The sequence below is a fragment of the Neovison vison genome, chromosome 5, assembly GCF_020171115.1.
Source record: "Neovison vison isolate M4711 chromosome 5, ASM_NN_V1, whole genome shotgun sequence".
Classification (NCBI taxonomy): Eukaryota; Metazoa; Chordata; class Mammalia; order Carnivora; family Mustelidae; genus Neogale; species Neogale vison.
The window spans coordinates 45,314,729-45,337,581 of NC_058095.1; the positions used below are offsets into that span (position 1 = coordinate 45,314,729).

Consider the following 22,853-nt stretch of genomic DNA (forward strand, 5'->3'; position numbering starts at 1 on the left):
CTTCTACTCAGCTCAGATCCCATGGCTTGCAGCCATCGTCCCCACAAAACAAGCTTGCTCCCTCTTCCACATGACAGCCCTTCAAATATTTGAAGACAGCTCGCCTGGCCCCACTGAGCCTCCTCTTCTCCTGACTAAACATCCAGTTCTTAGAACGATTCCTCAAACACGACGGTTTCAAGTCTCTTCACCACGCCGGGCCTTCTCATCCACCAACCGCCTCACTCACGGCAAGGCTCCCGGAACGGGGGCCGGGACCAGATGGCCTCCTTCCCTACGGGACAGGCCTCCGCTCCATCCGAGATGCAGCCACCAACCCTCTCCTCCTCGCCCCTACCCACCTCCAGTGAGTTACCCCCGCAATGACCAAGTCAGGTGAAGTCTGGGGGTGACTAGTGCTGGGCCAGGGCATCCCCAACACCTTCTGCCCCACCCCATATCTTCTCCAAAGACCCGAATCTCTTCCAATGATTTGTCCCTACGGAGAGGCCCTACCCACATCGGATGCTCGCCACTCACTCATCCTTCAAAGGCCACTTCCTCTGAGAAGGCTTCCCAGATAGAAAACACACGGCTCAGATCCTGCCCCTGCCTCGTGCCCGAGGCACTCCATACGCACAGACTGTGTGGCATTCACTGTTTGTCACCCTCCAAAGTCTCCACGCACTGGTGTACCTCCTTCCTGTCCTCCTCCCCGCCATCAGGCTAGCAGCATGCAGAAGAAACGGGGAAGTGGGGGTGGGAGGGGAGGAAGGCAGAGGCTCCCCCGTTCCGGGGACCATGCCCTTGCACACGCCCCTACCTGTTCATGGTACTCGATGCCCATGCTCAATGTGTTGACCAGGATAGCGATCATGATTCCCCGACCAAAATACTTGCTGTCCACGATCTTTCGGAAAGTGTCACAGATCAGCCTCCAGAAGGCTAGCACAGAGTTGGGCTCCACGTCCAGCCCCAGGCTCTGTCGTTGCCGGCTGTGGGGGTCCCGGACGTCGCTGTGCTGGGCGTCCTGCGTGAGCTCATACACCACCTCGCTGTCTGAGTCGGGCATCTCGTGGCCGGCCAGCTCCACCGGCCCCGCCCCAGCCCGGGCACAGTAGGGGCAGCTGTCTGGCCCACAGGCTCCACTGTCTGCCTTCAAGCAAGGGCTGGAGATCTTGCAAGAGCTTTGGCAGGCGCCTAGGACGGGAGGGCAGAGGTTAGAGGCTCCAGAGCTTCTTACTTGGGGTGGCCCTTCCTTCCCAGTGTCTATAAAATGAGTTGGGGAGTGTGGGGTTCTTGAAATGACAGGGGAGCTGCTAGGCACTGAGCAGGCCAGGGACAGTGACTGCCAACAGCATTCCACTGACAGTCCCTACTGGGGGTCCTAGGGTTTGGCAGGTGGACTTGATGTTCTCCGAGGTCCTGGGCAGCTCCCCTGTCTGCGGAGCCTTTAGCAAGGAGCCCAGACCAGCTCTCCTTCCCAGAAAAGCCAGCCCTGCACCCACACTATGCAGAGCTGCATTTCCCAAGGGATCCTTAAGACACACACACACACACAAACACACACACACAGATGTGTGCTCCTGTAACCCCACCCCCAGACACACACACACGTGCAGTGTGCACACACTCGCAAGCACACACGCACTAAGTCCATACACGTACCATTTGTGAACCACACATACCTGCACAGCTGAAAACACGCGTGCACACATGCTTACACATTATATAAGGCACTGGGCTAGGCATGTGTGTACCTGGGCACGCGCATGGACCACAGCAGCACCCTGGCATGTGCACACATGAACTTCACACACCAGATACACATGTGCACATACATACATGAACGCTAAACACGCCCATGCACAAGCACCCCTACACACACCGGACCCCTTTGTACACACAGCCACACATCCACACACACCAGACGGCACATACTCATGCACGCAGTGACCTGTCCCAAGACATCGGTGTCCACTGAAATCCAGCTTGGATCATAGAACCGAAGCACTGGAGGGAAGCTCAGCAAATGCCCCAGGAAAGTAGGTCCGCCGAGGCGCAGACGGCTCACCCAGGGCCCCGCCCCCAAGAAATATCCAACAACATGTCCCCTTCTCACTGCAGGCGGGAGGGATCGCTGGCAATGACCATGGCCCCAGGCCTGCCTTCTACACAGGAGGGGACCGAAACACACGTGAGTGGGACTGGCTTCCATCTCCCGGCAGGGCGGCAGGAAAGCTGGCTCGGAAGGCCTGCCCGTGGTGTTCTGGGACGGCTCCTTCCTGTCCCAGCCCACGTTCTCACATGACATCCCACACGTACCCCACTGCTCCCACGTGCCACATCCTTCCCGAAACCCTGGGCTTCAGCAACAGAGAGTCTGTTTTCCGGGGGAGGGTTCACCACCCCTGTCTGACGGGGTGGGGGAACGCCCAGAGGTGGTGAGTGTCTCACTTCCCCTGTGACACCAGGTGTCCCTCTCGCCAGGCTAGCAGCCCCTGGAGGACTTGCTGCTCTAGGCCCCTGGCCTCCCTGTGAGGAGCCAACGAGACTGGTGTTTACAAGAGTCTCCTCAGCATGGGGCGCAAGGCAGTCCACCGTCACACACCATCTCCCCTTGGGGCCTCGGAGGCATACAGCCCTGAGTTCATCCCTCACCAATTGCCTAACCTTGGGCAGGCAAGTCAAGCCACCTCTCCGGGCCTCCTTTTTCTCATCGGTACAATGGGCTTATCATCTAAACTGTTGAGAGGCTCCAATGGGCTTCTGCCTGCAAAGCATGTGGCAAGCACAGACCAGTTGGCCAACAAGTGTTGGGTCTTCTTGCAAACAGTGTAGAGGAGGGCGCCTAGCCAGTGCTCATCCCACAATCATTCTTCTTCTCATGACAATGTAAGAATTCAGATTCCCATTTGAAGGGATGAGAAACTCAGGCCTCAAAGAAGCGACAGGACTGATTAAAGGTCCCAAGGCCTCGAGCGGCAGAATGGGAATCGGGGGCCGGACCTCCCAACGCCAGGTCCCCAGGCCTCTCTGGGACACCACCCAGCCCCTAGGCCAGGGCCCCAGCATGCCCCCACCCCTACCCTGGAGTCCTCACCTGTGCTCTGTGTCTCCAGCAGCTTATGCATGGAGCTGTAGGGCCCGGCTGGGATGTTGAGGCTGGTGAGCGTGGGTGGTCCAGAGGTGGGGGCCACCTCCACCAGCGCTCTTTCCTTCAGGGTCTCTGGGGGAGGGCTGGTGTGCACCGTGGGGTACACCTTCCCGCTGCCCACAGTCCTGCCTGACGCCTCAGATGGTGACCTGGGAGGGGGTGCCTGGCAGCGGACTGGCTCTAGGTGGCAGTCGGCATGGTAGAAGCTGTGCACAGACTCTGCGCCCCCCGGAGGGCCCCCGGATAGGGCGGGCGTTGAGGGAGGAGGCAGCATGAGCCGGCGGGACCCACTGGCATCCCGGTCCTGAATCTCAGGGCTGGCCCGCGGGGCCCGCAGTGTCCCATTGCCCAGGTGGTAGTGGTGATGATGATGATGGTGATGGTGCACCAGGTGGTGGACGGATGGACGGCGGTGAGAGCGAGAGCAGCTCCCGCCGGGCTGGGGCTCCTGGCTGCTGTGGGGCACTGGGCCGCTCAGCAGCCCAGCCCGCACGCCCACCGCCCGGGAGACCTGGGCCAGCCTGCGCGCCGCTTTCCGGAGGATGTATACCAGGTACTTGAGCAGCTCCTCGTAGCAGCTGCCTGGCTCGGAGAAGCTAGCCAGGGTGCTGGCGTTGGACAGAAACCGCACACGCTGCTCCCGCATCAGCTGGCTTTCCCGCTGCTTGGTCTCTGAGAACTGCGTGGCGATCACCACCAGGCACAGGTTGATCATGAAGAAGGAGCCCACCTGTTGGGGTGGGGACAGGAAGAGGAGATGTCCTGAAGAAAAGGGCACTGCCAGGCCAGTCGCCACATCCCAAGCACTCCTACCCGCCAGGCGCTGGGCTCCGTTCCTGTCCCAGCATGATCTCATTCTCTTTATTCTCGTGACAGTTTCGAGAGGTGGCACTTTTATAACCTCCGTTTGACGGGTGAGGAAACAGGCTCAGAGAGGTCAAGGCATTTGCCCAAAATCATTCAGCGAGCGCACAGCGAAGCTGAGACATGAACCAAGCTCCATGGAATTCCAAGGCACGGTTATTGATCATAATGGTATCCCACAAAGATTTCTCCCAAATTCCCTGCCCCCAACCACAGCCAGCCGTGGAGATTCTGAGCACCCCTCTCCAGTTACCATTAGAAGCAGAGAAGGCTAAAAAATAAATAAATAAATAAATAAATAAATAAATAAATAAAAGAAGCAGAGAAGGCTGTAGAGATGAATGCAATCTTGGGGACATGGGGTTCTCATGTTGGATTGAGCCTTTGAGGTCTTGGCAGAAACACTATTCCCAAGACTCCTGCCTCGAATCCCACATCTAGCTGCATGTCTTTGGGTGAGACCCTCAACCATAGGGCCTCACTACCCTCCTGACCGTTAGCCTTGCCTGTATCTTCTTTCCCTGTGCCTCTCCCCTCCCCCAGCCAGGTAATGGGCTGAGCCCTGATCCCTGCAGATTAGCCAAGCTGCCACCCCTGACTTGCCCACACTCCCTTGTCCTTGTCCCCATGCCTCAGTTTCTCCAGGACTCCGGGATAGCCATTGCTGGGACAATAATCCAGAGTGAAGGAAATGAATATTTATGGTGACAGAGCAGATTTTTTTTTCTAGATTGTGTCCTAGTAATTATGATAATTAGCTTCACTAATATGATTCCAGAAAGCTGTTTGGAAGATTTTTCACGGGGTGTGTGGGTGGAAACTAGGCCCCTTACCACCCTGTCTGCATCCTTCCCCTCCTCCAGGCTCACGGAGAGAAGCATACTGAAAAGACCACACTTCCTAGAGATGCTGGCCTCGATGCCCCCCGCCGTGATGGTGGGGGATGGGAACAGGAACCAAACCTGGCCTCTCGTCCACATGCAGGGGCAGGAGGGCATGGCCTGGATGACTGGTTCTTTCCTAGGACCCACGCTCTGCCTCTCCCAGAGCTGTCTTAGTAGGTCTCCATCGCTCTCCAGAGTTTGCCCTAGGTCCCGAGTAGATCTTAATCTCTGTCTTAATCTCTCTTTCTCAGTATCTGTCCCTCGCTCTGGCTCTGTCACTTGGTGACCTGTCACTCTGTCCTCTTGGTGACCTGGAGAAGGGCTGGGCTTGGAGCCTGTAGCCTGGGGTTGAATTCTTGGGCTTCTGAAGCTCAGAGTTCTCCTTTAGAAGATGCCCCCCCCCAACTCCCACCCCCAGCTTGCCCCACCTCCCCTTCCCGGCCAGATCCATCCACTGCACACGTGGAACCCATGATGGGATCAGACAAACGAGGAAACTTGGGTTTCCCCTCTGCAAAATGGAGATGATAATGGAATCGTGGTGAGGACTAAAGGCACCAGCACATAAAAAGTGTTGAGAGTAGGAGTGACGCATCGTAAGTGCTCAAAAAATACCAACTACCAGTAGTAGCAGTTCAGTTATGAACTGAGAATGGTAGGGATGACAAGCATCAAACATGGGGACCCTTGACTCTGTCTTCTGCCCTTGTGAAGCCTTTGAGCTTCTGATATGGAAAGAACAAGAGGTCGTGTAGTGTTTCTCAACACTGAATGCCAGGGAGTCTGGATGGTATGATTCTGTTTGCAGGACAGTCGTGTCAAGACGCTTACCGTCTCTCCCCAGCCTCCCCAGCCAAATGCTAGTAGTGCTCCCCTATACCTCGTGACCACGCTTTGCTATTTCCCAATACACTCTGGGTTGAGAATCACCCATTTTACTGATAAGGAAGCAGAGGCCTAGGGTGGGGCTGGGGGGCTCATGGGGAAAGACTTGCCCAAGGTATTAATTGATAGAACCAAGCCTTGACCTTGGATTTACTCCTGACTCCTCATGACAAGCGCCCTCTCTACCTGAGTCTCTGAGGGACCAGTCCTGAGACCAAGCTAGCCTTCCCCTCTCTGGACTCCTCCCACCTATTTCCCCAGGACCCCTCTTCCCACAGGGGCCCAAGGAATCACTCACGATGATGAGGAGGATGAAGTAGATGAAATTGTAGAACGAATGAGCATCCATGACAAAGTACATGATGTCGACCCAGCCCTCCAGCGTGATGACCTGGGGAGGGCGCAGAGGGAGAGGCTGACTTGGTGGGGGTGGCTAAATCCTCCTGCAATCTCCTCAGAGGCCCCAGCGCCCTCCCAGCCCTGAGGACCGCCCACTCCAAGGCAGGACTGCGTCCTGGTGCTTGCGTTCCAGGGAACGTCTCGGTGCCCGGGCAGTCCCACCTGGAAGATGGCAATCCAGGCGTAGCCAATGTTGTCGAAGTTGATGGCTCCCTTGAAGGGGTTGTGCTCCCCGGCGGAGCAGTTGGTGTAGTACTGGTTCCAGTTCACACAGGTGGTATTGCTGGAGCTGTTGTAGGCCTCGTAGTCCAGGCCACAGGGGGGGCCGCCGCCGCCCTCCCCGCGCAGCGTGGGCACACTCCTGCACGAGCGCATGCCATTCTCCCGCGGCTGAGAGCAGATGAAGGGGTTCTCGTCCTCGTTCTCCGTCTGGTAATAGCGTTCCAGGTCCACACTCAGGGGACTGCAGGGGGGACAGGGAGGAGCTGAGAGGAGGGGTCTCCGGGGAGACACCCCAGGAAGGATGAGCTGCGTGGATGTAGTGAGACCTGCCGAGTGAGCTGGGCGGGGACGAGAGCTGGGCGTGCAAGCAGCCAGGGGCAGGGATTTCTGGGTGTGGGTTGGAGGGCACTGGGAGTGTGCAGACTGAGGGTGAAATTCTAGAGTCGGGATGAGGGAAGGTTATGCCCTAGGGCGACAGTATTCTAACGTGGCTGCCCACCAGGCTCATGGAGGAGCTTGTAAGGATGGCCGTGGCCGTGCTGAACCCCAGGCCAATGAAATCGGAGCCTGTAGGGGACCCATGCCTCAGGAATTTTTTTTTTAATTCCCCAGATGACTTCAATGTGTAGCCAAGTTTGAGAACCAGATGTGTCACCGATGTGTAGACAGCGATGTCAACGGCAGTGGGGACTGGGGTGGGTCCCAGCCCTGCAACCGTAGGTCCCCTCCCCGCTCCCCCACCCGGGCGACACTCACAGGCTGAAATTCTCCGGCAGGAAGCATCGGTTACGAAGCAGCCCTGCCCATAGCTGGACACCAACGATGCCGAAGATGAAGAAGACGAAGAAGCAGAGCAGAAGGACATTGCCCAGCATGGGCAGCGTGTCCAGCAGCAGCGTGACAAGGATGCGCATGCCTGTGGGGGCAGAAGCCACGCTGGGGGTGCCAGGCTGGCCGGGCTAGGCCAGCTGCCATGGGCCTGGCAGCACACCCAGAGGGGGCCCATTGGGGTTTCCCAGGAAGAGACACCCAGTTCAAGCTGGAGGGGAGACCAACGGACACCTCTAACTCCACAGGCAGGCCTGGCAGCCCCAAGCCCCTGCCCACCGTCCCTCTTACCCCATCCGTAGGAATCAGCACATAAGACCACCAAGGATGAGCCAGAGTGCTCGAGGGTTCCAAAGCTCCTCTCTCCTGCACCACACCCCTGCTAACATCCCACACCATCTCAGTTCACAAAGGAGGATCAAGGAGGCTCAGAGAACTGATAGGACTTGTCCAGTATCACAGAGCTGCCCGGCGTTCTGCTTCCAGATCCCACCTCACAATGTACACACACACAGACACACACACTCAGACACACACACACACACACACACTTGCCTCTCACCTGACACAGTCACCTGACCTTCCTAAGTCATCAGTTATCACCACTGCAGTCTCTGGGGAAACTGAGGCAGAGAACTGCAGGAGGAAGGTCCGCAAGGAAGCAACCTCACTTCGAAAGCCAGACCCTCAGCAAGGGTCCAGACCCCCTGAGCTTCGCTATGGTTCTGAGCCCCCTGCTGGGTCCATTCTCTGTTGATACAGAGCCCCACTTCAGAGGTGAGGAGACACAAGGCCATCTTCTCCAGTGACCATCAATTAGCAGGTCACCAGAGCCCCTCCCCCTCCAGACTTGTTGGAGATACTGCCCTGGCTCCTCACTCCAGGTCCAGGATTCCATACCATTCCATACTCTACCTGCTCTGAACCACCCCCAGGCCACCAAACCCTTGTTATGCACAGAGATCGCTAATGGCTGGTTTTGACCCCCCAAGTGCCACTCATGGCCCCCTGCCCCTCCAGAGGGAGAAGCTTGTAGGCAGCAGCTGATTAACCCTCCCGGTGCCTGCAGCCATCCTGCCTGGCCTTTCAAGCCCGGCCTTCTCACTCAGTCCCTCACTCCCTCCTCCAGCCTCATCCTCCTTCAGCATCTCTGGGCTCCAGCTGAGATCAATTCCTCAGGGTTTGCATTAAGGGAATTACACCGATGGTTAGACAGAGGCCTATAAATCTGCCAGCCATCACCTGGGGTGGGAGGGGCGGCGAGAGCGGTCGTGCCCCTTGTCTGGGGCTCCTGTTAACACTAACGTCCTGAAGCCCGGAGGGCACGGAGCAGCACTGCCTACCCAAAGGCAGCCGCATCTCATATACACGCACACACATGCACACACACACACAAACACACACACACAGCACAGGGGGCTGCCGCTACATGGGGCACAGAGCCCCAGAAACATGCTCCTATCCCCCACCCCCGACTCCTGGGACCGAGGTGGAGACCATTTGCAGCCTGTGTAGGTTGGGGACTTGCAAAGGGGGCCTGAGCAAGGGTCGGGGGGGGGGCAGGATATAGGGGGAGCTAGAGCTGCCAAAGCTTGGCTGGCTCAGGAAACCAATGCGGTTTAATTTAGATAATGGTCCCGCAGTCAGTTGCGGCAGTGGGTTGGAAGGGGGTGGGAAGGAGGAATGGGACACAGGCAGAGGGAGACATGTAGTGGCCTTGTCTGGAGAGAAGTCATGCTCAGTGTGGCTAGTATGGTCTCACTCGTGGGAGCCTGAGTGCATGAAAGGCTGTTCTAGCTAGAAAACGCCATTACATGCTGTATCCACCCCTCCTGGCCTACCCACCTCTCTTCCCCCTTCCCACTCACCCCTGTTCCCCTGGAGGGAGCTGTCCTCTAGCTGAAGGGAAGGAGTCATTTGAGACATGTCTGAGATTCTGACCCCCAAATCAGGCAAAAGTCAGGGAGATGGTGTTTTCAGGTAATTCTCACAGGGCCACAGGCCAGTGTGGGGACTCTGTTGGCTCCAGTGGCCCCAGCTCCCCACTGAGCCCTTGTCTGATGAGATCTGCCTCGGACTGCCAGGCCCTGATGAGGCCAGTGAGTGGTCAGGAGGTAGGGGGTGGGATCTGGGGTTTCCAGATTTCCTCTGGGGGCTCTCCATCCAGGGGCTGAGGGCCAAGGGGTCACTCACTGGGCACCCGGTTAATGGCCCTGAGCGGTCGCAGCACGCGGACTGTCCTGACAGCTGAGAAGCTGACATTCTGCAGGTCCAGCGAATACTCCAGCATCCTGCAGGGAGGGGCCCAAAGGGAGGCCCTTTGAGTCTGAGGCCGCCATGGGGGTCAAAAGAGGTCAGTGAGGAATCTTGCTGCGGTGCGGCAGCAAACCTCTGACTCCTCCCTCTCCTCCACCAAGGGACCCCGAAGAGCCAGCTCTCTGTCTGGGGGCAAGGCCACCCCCAAGCCAAGGACAGATCCCCATGGAAGAATAAACAGAGGAGGACGTGGAAGCAAGGGCTCGAGCTTTACAGGCAAGACCAAGTCGGACCCTGAGGGGACAGTCAGGAGAAAGCACAGCTGGAAGTGGGCAGGGCGGGGGGTGGGGTTAGTGCTGGGGCCTAGGACCCTGTTCCTGGGGCAGGGACTGATCCGGCCATTGCTCTCCCACCTCCAGCCCAGGCCCTCACCCTGCAATGACGATGAAGAAGTCAAGCCGGTTCCAAGTGTCTCCCAGGTAACACTTTTTCCCGAAGATACCCAAGGCCACCATCTTCACCACCATCTCCACGGCGAAGAAGGCAAAGATGAAGTCGTCAAAGGCCTGGTGTGGGGATGAGAGGCTTTTGAAACTGGGGGGTGGGGGGAGAACTACCCCCCCACACTCCCTCCCCCACCAGTGGGGTCAGGGCCCCTCCCAGAGACATTTCAGCAGTTACTCAGCTGAGGATGCCCCCTCCCCCAATGCCCCCCAACTCACCTGGAGGATCCGGCAGCGCTGGGAGTCACAGGCGATGTCCTCACATGGCCGGAACATGCCCAGGGTCACACAGTTGAGAAGGATGACCAACATGCTGATACGCTCAAACCAGGTATCCAGGGGGGTTGGTCAAGGAAACAGCTGGCAGGGGCTGCAGCGGCACCTGCGCCCCCCCACCCCAGCCCACCCCAGCACCTCCTGTTTCTCGTCCTCCCCCCAAGCCCCCCACTACCCCCCGCCGCCCTCTGCCATCCGAGATGGTGCCCACGTGTCTGACCGAGCCCAGGCCCAAGCCCAGGCCCACCTTGGCCATCACCTCTCCACACCCAGCTTCCCTGGCTGTAAAGTAGGAAAAACCACAAATACCCTGACTATTTGCACAAGCCATTTGGGGGATAAAATCGATCGTGCCTGTGGAAATGCCAGACACCAAGAGTGTGCTGCTGAATCTGAATCCTCTTCTGTCCTACCTCCCGGGGAAGAAGTGAGAAGCAAATGAGAGAATGCAGTGAATGTGTGACACAAACCTAAAGTCGGATTATGCCTGCCTTACAGTTTACCAAGCGCTTTCGCGCCACGCCACATCTGATGCTCACAACAGCCCCGAGAAGTATCCGGGGTGGATCACGTTCTTCCCCGGAACCCAAGTGCACGGAGGCCCGGGAGAGCCCAAGTCCTACGCTGAAGGTCACGGGAGAAGCCGCAATGGGACCGAGGCGTCCGAGCTTCCGATCTGGGACAGCAGCTGCCACAGTGGCTCCGGTGTGCAGGGGAGGGGCTGGCGGGAACGTGCAGGCACCGGTCAGATGGGCAGGGGCGCGCAAGAGGGTCCACAGCAAGAGGGTCCGCAGCCGTAGCTGTTCTCCACCACGGCACTGGAGCCTGTCACCCCTCTCCAAGTGCCCACCCTGCCCCTGGCCTCCTGGAGCCCTCAGGTGGCCTCCAAACACACTCCTGCGTTGACACAATGAGGACCCACCGCATACCAGGCCCCGGGCTGGATGGGAGTCCCCACCCCACGCAGAGCAGACAGTACTCTGCACACACGGACTGCGAGTCTTTCCACGGGGTGGATTTTAGTAAGGGCCTAACGTCCAGCCCATCAACGGGAGAACGTCCGAAGTGGGTTCTGGACCTTAGAAGGGTCTGGACGTGGGACCCTTGCTGGAAGTGATCCAGCATCTTCTTTTTCTCAAAGGAAATACGGGGTGGGGAGAACAAAGAAGATAGAAGGGAGAGGAGAGTGGAGACGGGGCAAAGGAGGGGCCTCAGGGAGGGGGGTGGAGGGTGTCGTGGCAGCCCACCGCAAGACCCACCAAGCCACACTGCGGCACAGAGAACCTAGGGCAGGGGAATCTTCCTGTCATAACCTCACTTCTGGAATGCAAAGGCTCTGTCTGGGGACCCCAGGAATTTCCTCCCAGCTGGTCCCAGCCACTCCCCATCTCTGTCCTGAACCTCAGGCCACCCCACCCTGCAGCAGCTCAGGACACCCTCGATCCCCTCCTAGGCCTCTCTGCCACTTAAGCCCTTTGCCCTCACATCCCTTCCCACCGACAGGCACCCAAACAGGCAAGGCACTGCAGTTTCCCAAGTCTCCACCTCCTCCTCACCAGAATGAAGAGTAAAAAAAAAATAGTTCTAGGTTTTGGGGGTAAGTAGATGGAAGGGGGAAATCAAGAGAGTGTTCTGTTTCCTTGGAGCTGTTTTCTTGAGTGGAACCTGAGCCGAATGGATGTCTCCCCAGAAGGGGGTCAGCCAGGGGTCACCCTGGAAAAAGGAGGATGGGAAGGGAGCTGTCTTGGGGTGATTCTCTGGAAAGGGAAGGACAATTACCTTCAAGAACTGGTCTGCATTCCCCAAGCTAGCCCCCTCTTCTCTGCAGGGAAGGGACCCACACGAGCAGTTATCTCTACAAGGGGGGCTGTGGGCAGTTCTCTTGGGAAGAGGGGCTCCTAGAACACCTATTTGGACCCCTTGAATGGCAGGGATGCCGCCATGCCCCAGGCCGTCTGTGTGCCAGTCTCATCCCCCTTGCTGAAGCAGGGACACTCAGATACACGCTCCTATCCCCTACAAAGGGGACAGTAGCTCCCGGCATGTGGCAGACAATACGTGGAGGAAACGAACATATTAACGAATGAATGAATTGATCAATCATTCAGTCTCCCTGCTTAGAAGCCACTGGATCTCCTGTCATGTTTTCCTGTCTTGTTTGCCTCAAAAGGGATACACTGATAACAATGGGGGAAGGGGCGGAAGGGACATCACAAAGGGGCTGGGACTCCTTCTGTCCCCACCTTCTGGGGCCTCTTATAGATAGATTCTGCCTCCAAATAACCCCATCTCCAGCTCTGGACCATGGAAACCCCTTGTCAGGGGTCCCCTTGGGAATTTAGCACATCTCAGGTTCATTTTGTTTGCTCTCTACCTTTCCCCATCCCTAAAGGTAACCGTTAATGGACAGGGAAGATACTAAGGCACAGGGACCTGGGGGACAATCTGAACTGAGAAATAATTAATGAGGATGGGGGTCTTTCACCCTTCTCAGGGTAAGGCTCGTTTCCTTGGGAACATGGCCTTATGTCACCGTGTGATGTTCCCTTGTTGCCATAACAACAGGAGGATGTGTCACCAGGTGGTGTGGATTTGTTGCTATGGCAATTAAAGGGACCCCCTCACACATGAACTCCCCTTCACCAGACTCCTGTCTTGTCCTCACGCAGAGAAGAGAAAGTAAGAGACCCACAGGTTATCAGGTTGGGGGGAAACCATGTGACAAATCCCCATGGCAACCAAGGGAACGGGAGACACTGGTTGCCATAGTGACTATGAGAGACCTGTGCAGTCACATGTCTACTGTTGCTATGGCAACTGTCCGGGCTGGAGTGGATCCCAAAGGGGGAGGTGGGTAGGAGAGGGGAGGCTCTTTCTTCTCCCCACAGCCCACCATCAAAAGCAGAGAAAAAGGAAATGGCAGGGTGAGGAAACCCACTTCCATCCCTCCTCCTCTTCTCCCTCCAGGAGAACTAGAGCATGTTATCTGTACAACTCAGTCCTCTCTGTGGGGCTTTATCTAGAGCCCTTGCCTAGCCTGGCAGCTGTAAGGGAGAGGGAGGTGGGGACAGGAGGGAGGAGGACTGGGGCACCTTCAGGGGCACGGGGGCTCTGGCGTGACTAAGAAGAGAAACAGGCCCTCCGGCTGCCCCGCTCCCCAAACTGGAGCCTGGAGATCTGAGACAGAGGAGCACTGAGGAGGAAATGGGCCTAGACCCAGGAATCCTGGCTTCCTAGTATGAGTTGGGAAGGTGGGATCCTTGTCTCACCCGCTCCACAGAGCCACAGAGCGGCTGCCATCTATGGGGAGGGATTCTGCATTCCTGGGGGGTGGTGTGGACTATAGGGGCTCAGCAGTGTGGCCAGCACTGGGGAGGCGGAAAGGGGGATTCCCCAGCCAAGCCCCCACTCCCACAGCCTGTTTCCCAGTGGTCTCCTCCGCTCCAGCCTGTGGGCGTGTGGGGAGAGAGGTTTCCAGCTGAACTGAAAACTGAAGCCCGAAGAAAGGCAGCCGGCCCCACCCAGAGACAGAGACGTGAGACCCAGAGACACAAGAGAGCCGGCCTGTTGGAATCTTTGGAAGGGGAAATAGGCCAGAAATCTGATTCAAACGTCCGTGACTCTGTGTGTGTGTGTGTGTGTGTGTGTGAGCGTGTACACACACATACACACACACGTGTGAGCAGCTGTGTCTGTCGCCACCCTAGCTGAGACAGGCAGGGTGGGGTGAGGGCTGCAGCAGGAGCGGGGGGGTGGGGGGAGTGGTAGGGGTAATCCCAGGAATGGCTCCAGCTGGCACTGTGGGTGATGGGGAGTCCCCCAATGGTTCCGTGGAGTCGAGTGGGTGTGTAACCCAGTAGGAAGGTGGGCCTGGGGCAGGAGTGCTCCAGGGTGCTCTGCTCCCCCAGTCCTATTCAGTTCCCTAGCCCTCTTCCTCAGAACCCCCTCTGGAGAGTCTTGGGTTTTAAAATGAGAGGAGGGAATTGGTGAGGGCACAGGAAGAACACCCCCTCCCATTTCCTCTGAGGACCAAAATGGAGATTTCTCCCTAGGTAAGGGAAACAGGCAAACTTGGGGCACTGGGAGAGTGGCAAGGAAAACTCCAGAAATTCCTGGTGCCCCCTCCCCTGCAGACGCACACACAGTGACGCAGTCATACACTCACCCTCACTTCTGGAAGCCATTAGGGCTCCTGCCTTTCGGGCCTCCCCCTTCTCCTCCCCCTACTCCTGGCAGGCTCCCTTCTCCCCCTCTGGCCCCCCTCTCACTCCCCCTCTCGGCATCCCAAATGCCAGCCTGTGATTTCCAAATGAGAAAAAGCTGTGCTGGGCTCTGAGCTTGGAGAAACTCCTACACAAACTTCCAGATGTGACACAACAGCCGGAGAGGGAATGCTCAGGATCTCCTTTCCGGGAGGGGCAATGCACTCCCTCACACTTCAAGAAACACATACTGGAAAGTCCAACTCGCTCCCCTATAACCGGGAGGAGGGGGGCCTTACTGATGGGAGTGCCTCCCATCAGTAAGGCCCCTGGTCTTCACAGTAGCAGCACAGGAACTTCTGAGCCTCTCTTCATTTTGCTGCCCCCCCCCCCCGCCCCACACACACTCACACCCATGCAAACTACTTCCTACCTGGGTCTAGATCTCCTCTCTAGGAAACCTGGTGTGTTAGTGGCTACAGGAGGAGGGGCTGGGAAAAATGGCAACAAAAGTCTGACTAGCTTCAGTTAGTGAGGGAGGTGTCCCTATGTCCCTCAGACTCAGAGGTGCAGAGAATCTCATGGAACCAAGGGAAGCTTCACTGGTACCAAAAAGAGAGAAAGGGAAAGACTGAAGTCCAAGAGACAGCTCAGAGCCCCTCCGGTGATGACAGTACAGGTTCACCTTGACACTCAGGTGTGATAGGATTTGTGGGACCCAGCACAGGCACCCCCTTGGCCAAAAAAATTGTCCTCAACCCATCCTCAGCCAACCCAGGCTTAGTGACTTCTCTAGGCCTAGTGACGCCGCTGGCCCATATCCCAGACTCCCACTACCCCAGCCTGCTCCTCCACCCCCACAAAGAGCACTGGGGTCCCACCTCTCTTTCCTCATTCCAGCCTTCTCCACTTGCTCCCTCTCAGAGCCCCTGAAGGAAGGAATCTGGCTCCAGACCGTTCACTAGCCCCTAGAGCTAGGGCAGGTGGGAAGATGCCGGCAGAGAGATATGGTTGTTTTAGAGGGGGAGGGAAAGGAGAGATCTCTCTACATTCCCTGGACTCCTGAGGAAGAGGGGAGGGGGATGGGCTTTTTACCATTCATGGAGAAGGTACGTGGTTAGGGGTAGAGAGGAGAGATAACCAGAACCCGTCTTCTCAGAGATACTTGTTCCCCATGTCCATCTCTACATGGAGGAAGGGGCCTGGGGGATAGGGGTGCAGACGTGGGGGAGGAATCAGACCTCTCTGAGACCCCCTACCTCTCTCTTTGCAGTTCAGAGAGAAAGGAAGAAGGGGTAAGGGATGGAGATAGGGTGTAAAGAGGGGAGCTTCCTAAAAACCTGCGGGGTGTAGAGGGTGGGGGGTGGGGGGGGACACAAGCTCACATCCCTGCTTTGCGCACTAGAGGCAGCAGAGCTGCAGAGAGTGAGGGCGGCACCGAGCTCCCCCCACCTCCCCCAAAGCAGAGTCCCGGTTGGGCTCTTAGGCTTTGTAAAGCCTAAGGGAAACCTGAGTTCTCCTACCCGGGGCCAAAAGAGCCTCTGAGCTGGGAGGAAGGAGTCAGGAGAAGCTTTCAAGACCGGGGATGGCAGCGCACCCCCCTTTCCTTCCGGCAGTGACGGGACCCACCCCGGAGCCTGGGAAACCTGCATCAGTCAAGCTGGAGCTTTGTGCTAGGGGCTGGGGGAGAAGCCAGGGGGCTCAGGGGGCTGGGGTCTCCCCTATCACTCCAGATCAGGCGGAGGATAGGGGGCAGTGCCAAATCTACCTCCCCAGAATGTGGGGCTTACATTCCACAAACCCAGCCAAGGAGTAGACCCGGGGGTGCTGGACCCGAGTCTTCCTTAGCCAACCAGCTTCCAGCCTCACTGTTCCCCCAATACTTTCTCCAAGGCTGCGGTCTCACATACCTGCCCCGCCATCAGGCGGGAGCACTCTATTTGTGACAGGGTAACTTGTACAGGCTTAATCCCATCCCCCGCTGGTCAAAGCTCTTGACACAGTCTTTCCCTCCACAAGAAAAAAAATCTAGCACAAAACTCCCTAACCCCAACACAAAGCACCCCGCGCTGAATGAAGAATTGGGGAGAAGGGAGGAACTCCGGGCAGTGGGCTCCAGCTGAAAGGGTCTCAACTCCAGCCCTGGGGGCAGACAGCTTCCCCTTCACCACCACATCTTGTTCTCATTCTGCGCCCCTGACATCAGCCGCCGCCGGAATCTCCTTGTTGTGCCTCCAACCCGCGGGTGGGGGTGGGGGAGTTAGGACCTGGTCCCCGCCCCCCAACATTTCCCTCTGGGTCAGTAGAAACCCCGGCCTCGAGGACCAGGTTGGGGGCGGGGAGCAGACCCTAGAATCCACCTCAAACTTTGGAGCGGGGGCCGGAGGGAAACCCAGAAGATCGCAGTCCCCCCTCCCCCGTCCCCGCAGCTTCCTCCCTACCCCACCCCCCAAACTCGGAAACCCAACCCAGCTCGCTAACGGGCGGCGGGCGGAGTAGAGCTCCCAGGCTCCCGAAGCTTCCCACATCTGGAGGATGACGACCCTCCCCTGCCCACATCTGGAGAGCGTCCAGCTACAAACCAGCGGGGCACGTCTCCTCTCTTTTCCTGGCCTGGATCCCAGCCCCCCAAGGAGGACTGAGGTGTGTGTACCGAGGTGGGGCTCGTCTGGGGTATCAGCCAAACCTGCTCGCGTCTCCGCTCCCACTCTGAAGCCCCCTCCCTCCCTTAGCAGCCCCCCCCCCACTTATGCCCACCTTCCAGCTCACTTCTCGGACTCACCTGGCTTTCGGTCCCCTCCGGCGGCGCGGCCCGCCCCCCTGCGGACCCCCTAGCCCGGCCGTCGTGCCCTGGAGGATATGGATTACAGACCGTGCGGAGACACCAGCTCCGCGGGCGGCTGTCCTGGCTCAAGTAGAAGAAAACCACCGGGGCCAGCGCCGGGTACGGCAGCCCCTCTGCCTCGGAGTCCGCGCTGCCCGGGTCCTTTTCCGCCGACCCCGGCCCCGGCCGGCCCCCGGCCCCCGACAGGTCGTTGAGCCGCATGAAGCTCCGGGGCTGTCCTGACTCCTCGGTGCCCGCTCCATCCTCCTCCTCGTCCATCCTCTGGCCAGCCGGGGCCCCAGGCGGTCTTGAGAGGGGCGAGCGGCGCCCCTCAGAGGAGGTGTCCTCACGCAACCGGGGGGCCCCGGCGGGGGCGCATCTGGGGGGCTCTAGGGCGCAGGCTGAGCCCCCGGGAGGGCCAGTTCAGCCCAGCTCCCCCTGCCCGCAGGGGCATGCTGCCCGCGGGGCGCCGGGTCGCAGGGAAGCCCCGCCCGGCGCGAGTCCCGCTTCCCCAGGGCTCCTGGGGCCCCCTGGGCCAGCCGGCCGGCTCCCCCTCACTTTGTTCCGGCTTCTTCGCTTCGCGCCCAGGCTCCGGTCGCCCGATTCGGCGCTACCTTCGGCGAAGCGACCGGGAGAGGGGGAGAGAGAAGGGGGTCGGAGAGCGGGGGATACGGGTGGGGCGCCCCCTCTTCCCGCGGCGCAGCTGGAGCAAGATCTAAGGGGTCAGCATCGTCCCGGCTCCGCGCCAGCGGCGGCTGGGGGAGGGGAGGAGGGATCTCTTTGGGGTGGGTTTGGAGGGGGTGGGGGGCGGCTCCTTCCTCCGCCCCGCGGCGGGCTCACGGTCCGGGAGGGGCGGGGAGACGGTGGGGGGCCGTCCCGGGCGGGGGTGGAGGCGGAGATGCCGCCGCCGCAGCCGCCGCGGTGGCTGCCGCTGCCGTAGCTGTCGCCGGCGCCACTGCCTCCTCCTCCGGCCGAGACGCGGAGCGAGCAAGCGAAAGCGGCGGCGAGGAGCCCGGCTCACACCACAGCTGGATCCCTCACTCCAACTTCAAGCCTCGGCCCCGCCTCTCCCCAGCCAGCCTCGCAGCCAATCGCTGCGCGCCGCCGGCCCCGAGCCGCGCGCCCATTGGCGGGCCGCCGTGGCAGTGAGGGCGGGGGCGCCGGGAGAGAGAACCACAGCTGGAATCCGGTTCCCACCCCGAAGCCCAGGACCGCCCCTCTCCCCTCCCCTTGCCCCTGGGTCCGCTCCCGAAGGCCCGAGCCAATTAGACGGCTACCCAGACCGAACCCACTTTCCTATTGGCCGCTGGGGTCTCTGGGACTCCCCTGGAGGGAGCCCCGGGGAATCAGAGTAATCCGCGCCGGGTCCTGGGATAGCGCCGCCGACCCCGGGGTATCCTTTGTCCACGACCCCTGAATTGGACCACAGCCGGAGGGTGGGGCTCAGCCCTGGGCGGGCCTGGAGAAGAAGAGAAGCCGGCAGCCGGGCTGTCGGGTGTGACTAGGACCCCAGAGCGAATTCCTGGGTCTCCACCTGATTAAATCGCCCACCCTGGAGTCGAACCTGGGAGCTGGACCGAAGAAGGGGAGGCGCGGAACAGGACATCCCAGGGGTAGGGCTTTGGCATTTGGGGGGGCGGTCTTGCGGAAATGGGAGGAGCCAAGGGAATTCAGGGGCGTGCAAGGTCTGGGCGTGGTTTCCAGCAACCTTTTGGCCTAAGACCCCTCTCCCAGGTCCACTAATGCGACTTTGACCCTGACCTTCTGACCCTGACCCGCTGACCCTGACCTCACGTCGGCACTCCTGAGCTTCATCCCCTCTGCCGCTAGAGATCCTTTGAAGGCTCTGGCTCTCTCGCTGCGGCTTCGCGCTTGAACACGTGGCCTCAGACAGGTCATGCCGGTCTCAGGGCCCGGGCCCCCCAGAGCAGCTGAGGAGCAGAGAGAGGCTCCCGCGAAGGGACCTGCAGGGGCCTCGAGTGTGTGGGAGGGGGTGGAAGCATGGAGCAGGGCTTTCTGAGTCTCGACCTGCAGAGTCTCACTAACCGCCCCCGACCCCCACAACTCCGTGCCTCAATTTTCCCTCTGGATTTCCAGCATGGCTGGGAGGCCGTGCGCACACCTCCCCTCTACCCCGCGCGGGTCCTCGAGTATCTGTGGCTCTCCGCGCGCCCTCACTCACGTGCACAGCCTGGGCCTCACCCCGCCCCACCTCCCCGCGTCCCCGGGCTCAGTCAGCTCCAGCCATCTCTCCCCGCCGCCCACAAGGCTGCAGGTGCCCGGGAGCAAAGCGCCGCGGGAGTGCTGGGCGCTGGAGTGTGGTGGGGCGCGGAGGGCATCTAACATTAGGCGTCGGGGAGCACTTCCCACCTCTGAGAAGGTAGACACGGTGACGAAGCCAAGCAGGTCAGTGAGTTCTCTGTCTCTGAGACTTCGGGGCGCTGACGCCACTGCGGAGAGGCAGAGGCAGGCACCGGGTGACCTCTCCTCCGCCGTCCACCCCTCCCCCACCCGACTCCCAAGTCGGTGCGCCCCACCGCGCAGCCCCCGAGCGCCACCGGCTGCCTGGGGTGGGTGTCTCAGCTCCCTCGAGCGCGGGTTGCAGGGAGTGCAGTGGGTAGGGCCACGCCGCTGCAGCCTCCCGGGTTGCCCTTTCGCCGAATCCGGGCGCTGAGTTGTGCAAATGAGGCCGAGCTCATTTGCATTTCATGCTAATGAGCAGATCCCTTAAGTGCCTTTCCCTCCTGGCGGGAGTCTCTGCTCTCATTCTGCGTGTGCCCTGCCAGGCTCGAACTCTCAGCGGTCTTCTGGGAGAGGGGCCTATTTCTGGTTCACTCCACGCGTCTGACACCTTGGTCCCTCCCGCAGGTCCGCAGTCTGCCTAGTCGGTCTGCCCTTCCCCGACAGGGTCAAGAAGCCCCAGGGCAGACACCGGGAGATAGTGACTTTAATCATCCCATCTTTGCGGAGGGGACAAGTAGCTGAGAGAGAGACACGCCTAGCCGGGTGGTCAGGTTTCCTGGTGGTCGGCAGGCCCCACACCTCTATCCATCACCCGGGCCACCTCTGTCTCTGGGCTGACCTTTGTTCTAGAACATACCCAGAGAGGAGCCAGGGTGTAGGGCCAACACACATTTAGGACTTGGGATGATCTGCCACCTAAGGCGTCCTGGCCCCTGGGGGAGGGGACCCATCCAGTCAGAGATGCTCTCTTCCCCTGAGGGGGGCAAGGGGAGGAGGGAGGCAGGACCTACAGAGAAGCAAAAGGAGGGATGAAACCATCTTGAATTCCTACCCTCCAAATCTCATCTCTGCCATCGCCTCCTCAGAGCAGCCTTTTTCAGCAAGTACTGTGGTGCCTACTATGTGCCAAGGTGCTGAGGACACAGTCCTGAGCCAGACAAGAATCTGGAACCTCATGGCACTTGCTCACGTGTGTAGTCATGAAATGATAGTCTGTCCCTCTGGACTCTCTGCTCCCTCAGACCAAGGGTCCATTTTGCTCTCCAGAGCCTAGTCCGGTCCAGCTTGGCACGGACTCGGTACTTAATCTTTGTTAGACGAGTGAGTAACCTCGGTTGGGGGGAGGATGAGGGACAGGAAGTTCCTTGGGCCCCCGTTTCCTCACAGAGTATTCAGGCCTCCGTGTTCTCTATGATGATGTCTGGGTTTGAGGGACAGCCTTCGCATAGGGCCTGCTCTGCCAGCCTCCCTCCAGCCCCCTCCAGCCCTCTCCCCCTTACACCTCCCGCACAGCCTGGCTGGCTCCTTCAGGAACTGAGACACTCTTCCCATCTGTGAGGCGCTCTGCTCCACGAGGATACATTATCTCATGGCGTCACCTCGCAACCTTGGGATTGGGGTGGTGGTTGTCCCATTTTTTAGATAAGAAGACTGAGGCTCAGACAGATGAAATTAGTGAAGTGACTTCTCCAGCCGGGAGGTCCCATCTCCCCTGCCAGTGGCCCCCATCTCCTCCGGGACAGCCCTGTGTAGAGCAGGGACCCTACACAAGAGGGACCGACCAAGGGAAGAGAGGCAGCAGACCTAACCACCCGTGTCTGAGCAAGACTGCTGTTCAGCATTGCCCTTGTCAGAAAATGCTAGCTCTCCCAGAAGCCTGACCTGTTAAGGCCCTGACGCCTTCCTTTGAACTTGTTACAGAATCCCTTTGTTGAGCGCATGCCTGGTACCAGGGGAAGGGAAAGAGGACACAGAGCAGAGGGAAGACTGACTGGAGAGGGGTAGGACACACCAAATGCAGCCCCTTTCACAGCCGTGCCTGTGCCTCCTGGGGGAAGAGGGAGGCTCAGCAGTGTTTACAGTCTCCTGAAGACCTCGGGAAGAACCAGGTGTGCTGTGCTCTCAGACCAGCCTCTGACCCTCTCTGGGCCTTGAGGATCCATCCAGAGATGGTCAGAGGTACCTGCCTTGTCACCTTACTCGTGAGGGTCAATGAGATGGAGACAGAGGGTTTTGCAAACTGCCTAGACTTTCCAGAGCCAGGGCTGGTGCTGCCAAAAAGGCCACCTGTGCTTCACAAGCTCCCCCCTCCCCTCTCACCACCCCCCAAACCCAGCTCCACTTGCGGGAGCCTCAGATTTCCTGCCCGAGGCTGAGCAGGCTCCAGCCAGAAAAGGGCCACCTGACCTTGTTGGCCGGAGTTCTAATCCCCTCCAGATGGGCCGGTGGCTTGCACCGAGGGCCCAGCTGCCCAGTCAGAGCTGAGCCTAGTCCCACTGACTGTGTGTGGCTGTGTGTGACCGTGTGCAGACCCTGCAGTGACGATTTGGTCTCCCACTCCTCCCCACTGCTGACATCCCCACAAGCAGCAGCCCCATTCCCCATTTGAGTCTTATCTCTAGCAGCTTCTTCTGGCTGTCTGTATTGCTTGGCTCTGGGGCAGCAAGGGTGCCCAGGCTCAGCAGACCCCTGAAGGGTGTGGGGAGGGAGACAGCTCCTTCCCCTTTCCCTGCCTGTCACCCCCATCCCGCTACACCCACCCTCTCTGAAGCATGCTTCCCGCTGCCTTCCCCCAGGTGGAAGCTAGGTGGGGTTTCTGGGGTCTGTGAAGAAGACGCCAAGGGGAGGACTTGTGAGCATCTGAAGGCACAGGAGGTGGTCAGAGGAAAGCACTGGCCTCCCCTGCAGCAGGAAGGACTCAGATTTGGAGAAGCACTTCCAACCCAGTAGATGTTCCAAATGACAGAGAACCCTCCTTGGACTGGTTTGTGTGAAAGGAGGGGCACAGACAGTCTAGGCTCCCACAGGGAGGCCTTGCTTGGCTCCATCCTGGGATAAGGCTGGGAGCTGAATGGACACCCCAAAGTAAACATCCCTGGCCCGGAGAACAGCAGCTCCTGTGACATACCAGAGCATATGCAATGTCATCATTCCCTGAAAAATGAACGCTCATTTAAAGCATCCCCCTGCCCCTTTCCCCTGCTTAAAACAGGAATCAGTGGGAAAGACAGGGCAGGCCCCTTTTCGAAGCCCGTAGAGGGCCAGGATTGGCCTAGCCCCTCTAGGGTGAGTCCATACCCGAATCCCCCACCCAGTGGTCATCACGGGCCC

The 22,853-nt window shown here is 59.1% G+C and overlaps 1 protein-coding gene across 22 annotated transcripts in view; it reads right to left on the reverse strand.

The window, feature by feature from the left end:
- The window catches only part of CACNA1G (calcium voltage-gated channel subunit alpha1 G), a 61,565-nt gene extending 44,007 nt beyond the window's left edge, over positions 1-17,558 (reverse strand). For all 22 annotated transcript variants that reach the window (XM_044248701.1, XM_044248693.1, XM_044248699.1 and 19 more), the window contains exons 1-9: positions 17,317-17,558; positions 10,197-10,308; positions 9,907-10,040; positions 9,412-9,509; positions 7,147-7,306; positions 6,331-6,631; positions 6,068-6,160; positions 3,083-3,866; positions 803-1,179 (exon numbers count right to left, since the gene is read on the reverse strand). In XM_044248701.1, the coding sequence (XP_044104636.1) occupies positions 803-1,179; positions 3,083-3,866; positions 6,068-6,160; positions 6,331-6,631; positions 7,147-7,306; positions 9,412-9,509; positions 9,907-10,040; positions 10,197-10,308; positions 17,317-17,558 (2,301 nt within the window). The remainder of the gene's footprint in view (positions 1-802; positions 1,180-3,082; positions 3,867-6,067; positions 6,161-6,330; positions 6,632-7,146; positions 7,307-9,411; positions 9,510-9,906; positions 10,041-10,196; positions 10,309-17,316) is intronic.
- Between the last annotated feature and the right edge of the window lie 5,295 nt (positions 17,559-22,853).